General features: G+C 36.5%; 2 protein-coding genes across 5 annotated transcripts; one reads left to right on the forward strand and one right to left on the reverse strand.

Moving 5' to 3' along the window:
• Nucleotides 1–283: 283 nt before the first annotated feature.
• Nucleotides 284–5,117, forward strand: LOC113761486 (vesicle-associated membrane protein 727). Of its 4 annotated transcripts, none has more exons than XM_027304495.1 (6): nucleotides 284–559; nucleotides 1,295–1,555; nucleotides 1,656–1,854; nucleotides 1,986–2,106; nucleotides 4,640–4,702; nucleotides 4,792–4,935. In XM_027304495.1, the coding sequence occupies exons 2-6, from the start codon at nucleotides 1,366–1,368 to the stop codon at nucleotides 4,933–4,935; spliced, it is 717 nt and encodes a 238-aa protein (XP_027160296.1). In that variant the 5' UTR covers nucleotides 284–559; nucleotides 1,295–1,365. The 4 variants fall into 4 exon arrangements, with proteins under 4 accessions (XP_027160296.1, XP_027160295.1, XP_027160297.1 ...); XM_027304494.1 differs by having other exon boundaries at nucleotides 1,309–1,555; XM_027304496.1 differs by having other exon boundaries at nucleotides 289–559; nucleotides 1,289–1,555; nucleotides 4,792–5,117.
• A 2,384-nt stretch (nucleotides 5,118–7,501) lies between these two features.
• LOC113755859 lies at nucleotides 7,502–8,050 on the reverse strand. Its single transcript, XM_027299727.1, has one exon. It carries the CDS (start codon nucleotides 8,048–8,050, stop codon nucleotides 7,502–7,504), a length of 549 nt encoding a protein of 182 aa, XP_027155528.1.
• Nucleotides 8,051–8,793: the final 743 nt, after the last annotated feature.

Genomic DNA, 8,793 nt, shown 5'->3' on the forward strand with positions numbered 1-8,793 from the left:
AAATTGTTAGAAGAGAAGGACACTGTAAAAAAATTTATTATAAAAGAGTTAGATATAAATATGAATAAAAAAACTCAAAAAGTACCCAGATAACCGTTAATAACAGCCGGAGAGAATAATCTTTTGCTTGGAGAGAAAAAGTGAAGCAGGGAGAGAAAGATGCACGGTTAAAAGTGCTGCTGACGTATACACAACTTGTTGTTTACGTATTTTCAATGTAAATATCTCTTGCTTTGGGAGAATAGAAAAATCCAGAAGTTGCTAAGTAGAGCAGCGAAACTCGTAGTCTGGCAAAAGCGCGAAGTAGTCAACCCCTCCGCTTCCTCCGTTTATCACCAACTTTTCTTGATCAGAAAAAAAGGAGGAAAACGTGATCAAGTCGTAATTAGTTAAAAGCTAATTAAGCAAACCTCCTGACACCTGACTCCGTGGCCCCAGTGCCATTTATTTCTGTCTTTGGACATCAAATTAATCTCAAATCAGTTTTCCGGAGCAAAGGAAAAACCAACAGGGCGAGGTCTTTCTGGAGTCTGGAGTCGTGACTGTGCGTGCTGACGAAGTAAGCAAAACAAATCTCAACTCTTCCAAATTTGAATTGTATCGTTGTCTCTCAGCTTGATCACTAGCGCTTTCCTCCCAATTGTTTTTCTCTCTCTCTCTCTCTCTGTTTTTTTACCCCTTCTTCATTACTTATTATTATTATTATGTAAATGATTTCGCATTGATTTCGATAGATTGGAGCATTTCTTTTGGCTTTCGCGTTTACTGTCGTAAGGTACTGGTAGATCGAGCTTTCAATCGGAAAATATTGCGGGTGCTCTAATTGCCAAACGAATTCTGATGTTACCGACAAAATTTGCTTCTTCAATTTTGGAAAGAACGCAGTTTTTTATTTTTCTTAAAGCGTTACGGTTTCTATCTTGTTCGACTTGAGAGTGTGGCTGAGGTTTTTGTGCTGTGGATTTTGCTGACCTCTTTCTCAAATTCGAACAATTTGGAATTGGTAATTTTGGTTTACTGCTTCACGTTTTGCTTTTGATTTCTCATTTGTGCTCTAATTCAGCAAGCTAGGGTTTTATTTCCCGTACCCGTGATAAAGTCTGTTTTAAGCTGTTTGCCGGATATTTCTTTGTAACAGGATAGTTGCGGTGTAACAGCATACGTTTTCCTGGTCCAATTGATTTTGTTCCGCATGATTTCCGTTCATCTGTCTAAATTTCTGTGACCATAATTTGCTAATTGAAACTGATGGATTTGTCTTCATTTCATATCTTTTTTTTTTTTTAAGTTTTAGTTGTTGAATTGAAGGGTATTTGGCACTGGCTGGAAACATATTTTTGGTGCTTTGAATAGCTTAGTTCAGAAATGAGTCAAAGGGGGTTGATTTACAGCTTTGTCGCCAAAGGAACAGTTGTTCTTGCAGAGCACACACCCTACTCTGGCAACTTCAGTACCATAGCTGTCCAATGCTTGCAGAAGCTGCCATCAAATAGCAGCAAGTATACATACTCGTGTGATGGCCACACCTTCAACTTCCTCCTTGACAGTGGATTTGGTATTGGCCCTTTTACGTTCTTACCGACACAAGAAGTTTGTTTATTTTTATTAGTTATAAATAAGTCTCATAATGAGCAAATGTATTTTTGAACCTGTAGTTTTTCTTGTTGTGGCGGATGAATCAATGGGGAGGAGTGTACCTTTTGTGTTTCTTGAGAGAGTGAAGGACGATTTTAAAAAGCTGTACGGTGCCAGTATCAAGACTGATGGGTCTCATCCACTTGCTGATGATGACGAAGATGATGATTTGTTCCAAGACCGTTTTAGCATTGCATACAATCTTGATCGGGAATTTGGGTATGTTGCTTATGTTCTGGCATATTTCTAATTAACCTGTCCAAACCTAGTGCACTCTTTTCTGTCCTGATGGCAATTATTACTTTATATACAGTTCCCTAAATTTCTTAGTGTTGTGTTCCTTGTTGTAGACCAAGGCTTAAAGAGCATATGCAGTATTGTATGAACCATCCAGATGAGATGAGTAAGCTGTCCAAACTGAAGACTCAGATTACAGAAGTCAAAGGCATAATGATGGACAATATTGAGAAGGTAAGTGCTTCTTTTTCTGACAGGCAAACTAACTTACAGATGCTTCTCATTGGGGCATAGAAAGAAAATATCTGAACAAGTTATAAATTCTTTTCTGTGTCTATGTCCCTAGCTCCCCTCCTCCACCTTATTTCATCATCCCTTTGTATAATTTAGGCTGGTTTCTTGTACACAAGATCACGGTAAAGAGTTGAAGATTGAAGTGCGCTATTGAGATCAGAAAGAAAGTTTTCTTTTTTAATTTGACAAATCACTTTTTGGATTTTGCAGCAAGGAAAGAATAAGAGTTTTCTCCTCCGTTCTTGAATAAGTTATAGTCTTAGTTGTGTTGGGTTGAACTGGGAAAGTGGATAACAGGGAGAAAGACTCATCATGTTCTGGGGTTTTGGTTACCTTTGGCACTTAGTCAAGCAAAATAAAGTGTTTTGCATGAGGAAATGTGCACCTTGTGGTTAAGAAACTATAATCTTGAATTTGATTTTTTGTTACTTGTTAGAACTTAGGGACTTCTGGGTAATTTTCAGATCCAAGGAGGTTTGACTTGAAATTTGAGTGAGTACCATTGGAAAAGAAATTTTCTCATCTGAGACATGACTGAAGGATCTAGAGCTTGGGGGTTAAATTGATTTAGTATGAAATGCCAGACTTTTGACGTGGTTCCCGAATTTTCAATTGAGATGCTTTAACATTTAATGTTTGGCGAGGTTTTGCTCTCGTACTTAAACATATGATCACATGTTATTGGTGTGGCTATCATGAAGTAAAGCAAACTAGTTGCTTTCTCCAAAATAGTTGAGCAACATAATTGTTTAGGCGTAAGAAGGGGAGAAAGTTAAACTAGTAGCTTCGTTTTATGTATGCAAGAAATTATCTCTGTAGACTGTTATGTCCTTGTTTTAAGATAATCTTCCCACCTACTTATATGCTCCGAAACCTGTGGAGGTTTCCACTTGAGCAATTTTATTTGAGGTATCTAATAGGGCCTGTGGGTGACGAGATGTAGTGGGCTAGAAGTAGGAACATTCTTCAATCCCCTCCTTTTAACCCGAGAAGGTAGGAAGTTGAATTATGGAGAATAGGAAGTTAAATTCCTTTTGTTCCCTTTGGTTAGGGGAGCGGCCTTTTATTGTGCGGTTGTGGAAATATAGACTATTCTTGATTCATTTTTGTCGGAGGTTGCCTTCTAGCTGTGGATATTTACTCTTTTCCTCTTCAGTGGTGAAGAAGTGTTGGTAGTAGATGACCTTTGTGGTTAGAGGCAAGGGCATAAATCATTGGATGCAGCCAGGAATGATTCATTAGATATCGTTGAAAGTTTGATCTTCCTCAATGTGCTTGACTTGGGTGATTAAGATTGGAAAACAGTATATCAGTCAGCTCATTGAGCTTTGTTGGGTTGGTAGAAAACTTCCTGTTTACTCTTTGGATGTCTAAAGCTCTTACTACTCTCTTTTTGCCATTTGAGGCCTAGTTATAAAAAATTATTAACGAAAAGTTTGTTTGTTGGTGAGTTATGTTCTTGTGGATAAAACTGGAAAAACCAACATCTTCATATTATCTTCCTTGAAGCGTTTGTATCTCAGATCCATCATTAGTCAGAATTTTGTTTTAGTGCTTGATTCTGATTATGGTTGGGCGGTTTGGAGAAGTAGGTCTTAATTCTGCTATTCTAAGTTTTGGCTGCTTTGGATGAGCCAAGAGACATTGCTTAAATACCAGTCCTTTCGGTGTTATAATGTCTAAGAATTAACATATAGATACTTTCCTGTTTTGAGTGGAGACTTGGGTAAATAGGATGCTGACATTTCAGTATCTCTGTTTGCATGACTGGATTATTTGTGTCCATCTGTTGCCTTTTATATGCCTGAGTGTTTGAATTAGAGATTTCTTAAGTGCTTTGTAATTACAGTTGTCCCTCCCTTCCCTGCCTCCCCCCCCCCCCCTCCTTCTCCTTCTCTCTCTGTAGGACAGTAATGGCACTGGAGATGGTAACTGTTGGTTTTGTTATCAGCTAGTATGACCTTGGATTGAGTTTGAACTGCAACTTTTTCCAGCATGCTGACATGTTTAGAGTGTCTTAGAGCAAGCAATCTCTTTAAACGCTTGTCGTTAATTGTTGTACTGGTTCTTCAGCACTACAGTTTCTCAGCAAGACTGTCAATCAATTAAGCTAAGTTTGGGGAATAGAATATTTTAGGAACTTATAAATAGTTTCCACTTGAAGACTAAACTTTTATGAGATTTTAGCAGACTAGATTCACTTTAGAGATTTTTCGTTTATGACCAATCTTTGTGTTTTCATTTATCATGTTCACTTTCTTTCTCACACACCTCAGTCCCCATCATCCTCCTAACACTCCAAACATCCTAGTGTGGTCTTAGAATTTATTGTAAAATGAGTTGGAAAATTTTGAATGTTGCTTTCCTACAATATAATATAATCGGGTCAGATTTTGAATATCTGATGTAAAAGGCTAATTTTCTGGAAAATAATGCTTGTGCTGATCCAAAACCGTTTGTTCTCGAGTTACAGGTGTTGGATCGAGGTGAGAAGATCGAGTTACTTGTGGATAAAAGTGAAAACCTTCAGTTCCAGGTAACCACCTTATATTTTTGATGTAGGTGGCATGCTACCTACGGAACCTTTGGAGTTTCAGGCTAATCTGTTAATTGAAATCTGTTCAGGCTGACACCTTCCAGAGGCAAGGGAGGCAACTTCGTCGGAAGATGTGGCTTCAAAACCTTCAAATGAAGTTGATGGTTGGAGGTGCTGTTCTTGTTCTGATCATCATCTTCTGGCTCATAGCATGTGGAGGTTTTAAATGTTGATTGTTGATCGCTTTTTGTGGAGGGTATAACATTTGGCTTGAAAACATTGTTCTCTGTCCTTTGTAATGTGCAAAGTGTTGGTACTCTGCTGTATATTCAACCGCTGATGGAATATTATACTCCTGTTTACTTATCTAATATACATGCTAAGCTAATGGTAGCTCTATTTTTATAGCTTGAAAGGATGGGAATCAAGTCCAGAGATGTGAGATATTGGTGATTTAAATGCTCAACCGACTAACGCTTTATATGCAGTGAAGGATGATGCATTAATGGTCAACAATATGCAAATCCTACTACTAATTATTATTTTTTTTTTTTGGCTTAAAGAGTAAATTGCTTGCAACAGACGAGAGCAATGGGCGGCTCAAGTGGGGTTGAAGTACTTTGTCCATTGCAATATGCAAGTACTGCCATTCGCTGCATCCGCTTCCCTTATAATAATAATAATAGAGGTGAAGACAATTCAATCCAATGACTGGAAAAAAAAAAATTACTTGTAACAGTTTATGATATTACACCCTCTGATAACTTTGAAAATTTTGACTTGGGTAAATTAATAAATCCTCGAGGTAAACGATTTACGTACGTTACTTTCATTTTAGTCGAGCATCATAGTGGAGATGCCATCCGTCCGTTTGTGTCGACAAATAACACACATTGGCTGTGATAGAAACTTCCCTCCATATTCGATTTTTGCTTAAATAAAGATATTAATGTGATTAAATTTTTATTTTTTTTTTGTTGTACCATATAATAATATAGTCTACAACGTTTAAGGTAAGCAGGTCAACGTCATTCATAAATACTACAATTATTGAAAAAGCAGAAAATGAATCCCAAATTGAAGTTTGAAAAAGTCAGATTTTATTCTGGAGTCTTTGTCTAAATTGAAGTTTTGTCACAATTTTACTGTAGATCTTGTCCTTATTTTTTCCCCCTTATTTCCAATATTCAAAGCATAGATGTGGTGATCCCATATTTTTTGATGAAAATTATGTGTAATGATTGGTTAATGTAATATACTCTTTCCAGCATTGAGCGTAACTTCTTTGCAAATTTGCTTTAAATAAACCTTCGATCATTGTGGAAAGCGTATGCACACACACTCCCATACACTCATATTAAATACTCCTGTTTGGTTAATCTTAGCATTTATGAAACATTAGGACATACCTTTTGAGCTATTTATTGGTTGCTTTCTATTTTTTTAATTTTCAAACCTTTACTAGAAGGGACCTGTCTTAACACTAAAAGGGGAAAAAGCCACACTGTGAAAATAAGAATATTATATAAGCTCCTAATTAAGATGCATTAAATTTTCTAATTACCTATTTCATTCTTAATGATATCAACTTGATAACAATATAAGGAGAATTAAAGCCAGTGCCAATCTTCGATGTGGCTATTTTAAAACAATGGAAAATGACCTTTCAGATGGCTATTTTCATATTTCATGTAATTATCTCTGTTAAAATATGGAGTGAATCAAATCATATTTTATAAGTTTTGTATCTCATTTTGATTTAATGAACTAAAGTCGAAACCAACGGGGAAAACATTAGCACTTCGTCATGTATTAAGCGCGATAAATTGAGTTAACCGTTTAAGTATCTAAACGACCGATAACTAAATTAACGATTCAACTTCTCTTAACGGTAATTAACTAAATTAACCGCTTAATATCTAAAAACCATTGCTTAAATCAAATTCTAGCTCAATGACAATAAAAATGATTAGCAGTGATGTAAGATGTCTTGAAAACTTTTTCATTTAAGAATTTTGTTAATGTGTATATTAATGCCAACTTTTTTATTCTAATTTTAATCAAGAAGTTCTTCTTCTACTCTTTTTTTTAATTAATCTTTTATACACTGATAGAGTAGACACCATTATCACTAGATGCATGATAATTCATTTGAATTTAAACTGAAATTTCAAATTTTGCTCTGTCATGCATCTAACGGTCATATATATAAGATTTACTCTCTTTTTTTTTTTTTGTTAAAGGGAAGAAATTGCTGTTGTACCATTTCAAGTTTGCGCCCTCCTTAACTAGGGAAGGTAATTAATTATATATTAGCTATATGTGTCGTCACCTCTGGTAATGACTGTAAATGAGAATATGCATGGTTAATTTGAGAGCTCATAGGAATGGTTAATCTAAGGGCGACCACTTAGTTGACTTCTTAATATTTGGACCGAAAAAGTTTCATCTGCATTATGGAATTCTAATAAAAAGAACACAATCTATAGGAGAAATCCTTCGATCCCTATTGAGATTTGGATGATTTTTTTTTTTCTTCTTAACAACTGAAGCATCACAGGGAGATTTGGATGCTATGGTGAAGCATTCTTGTATAATACATGAACCCAAAGCAAGCACATGATCGAAATTAAAATTCAAATAAATTCTGCAGATGACAAATTAATTACACCACATGGTGCCTTGAACTGGCACACTTTAATCTAATGACCAACAAACACTGTTCATCTCAGTGCTTTCAGCAACAGAGAATTAAGACATATTATTGGAAATCTAGATTGCTATATATGGTCATCAGCTTTATTCATCATCATTACCAGCAGCCTCCGTTGCCTTCTCATCTTCTTCTGGACCTCGGACAAACTTCATCCTCAAGCGTCCGTTCTCCCTTGAAGCAGCCATGACACCCCGGGGATCAATCCTTATCTCTTCCCCAGCAGATGCATTAGCTTTCTCATCAAACCTCTTGTAAGTAAAAGGTTTACCATATGTAGACATTCTTAGGGTAGAGATAGGAGGGGGAAATCGCTTTTCAGAGTAGTTATACATGCACGAATCATTTTTGAAATAATTCTTCGTCTTAACAGGACTCTTCAATTTGTTCTGACGATTAACATCATCATCCTTGGAACCCTCACTCGCGCTTTCCTTGGATGAAACTTTTGGCAAAGGCAAAGGTGGTGAGAACTTGAGGTCACCAATGGACGTTGGGGTCTTGCTTTCTCTAAAATAAAGCTCCCCAAACATCTCAAAGACGGGAGGGAATTCTTGATCAGATTCCACTGTGGACGGTTTTGGTGGTTGGTCTTTGAGGAGGTCGCTAAGGCTAGTGTACTTGTGTTCCGCCATTTCTTGGAGTTCAAAGTTGTAAGGAGCAATGGAAGATGAGAAATGGGCTGTTTGAGACAAGAGAAGAGAGTTGGGGAGTGTATATATAGAGGTGAGATGATCGGTATGCGGGATTGGGACTTGCATGAAATGAGATATCTTTTGTGTACTACTTTTTCGAACATACCATAAAAATTTTTTTGGTCAGTAATTTATCGTTTCAAACCTGTACATATTCAAATTTATTTCTTAAAGATTTATTTTTGACATTTGGCGTGAATTGACTGGGGGGTGGAAGAACCGTTTTCAGAACTCCTCTTTTTTTCCCGCTTGGGTTTCCTTAGATTTTCTGAGGTGAAAGCTTTACGTATTGGTTTAAATTAGGGAGGGTTATAGTGGATTAATCCGCTTGAAACTTAAAATTCTATGACTAAGTTATGCTTTCGAGAAGTTATATCATATGCCTCCCAACTTCTTGGCTGTGGCAATGAACAGTATAGAGTTGATTTTATTGCACACAAACCCTCCATGGAGCAAATTAGCGATTTTATCGACAACAGGAGACTACAGTCGACATGCATATGCTTAAGAAAATGTATGCCAATTGTCCTTGCCATAACCATGATGATGATGATGCAAATAGATAACGTTCCACGCCTCTTTTAATCACTGACAGTGAAAAGGAAAATCTCCTTGGTATAACCTCCACTTATCTCCTTGTGTAATTTTCATACCCAATTTTATCACGTGTTCTTTAACAACAA

The sequence above is a fragment of the Coffea eugenioides genome, chromosome 2, assembly GCF_003713205.1.
Source record: "Coffea eugenioides isolate CCC68of chromosome 2, Ceug_1.0, whole genome shotgun sequence".
NCBI classification, from domain to species: domain Eukaryota; kingdom Viridiplantae; phylum Streptophyta; class Magnoliopsida; order Gentianales; family Rubiaceae; genus Coffea; species Coffea eugenioides.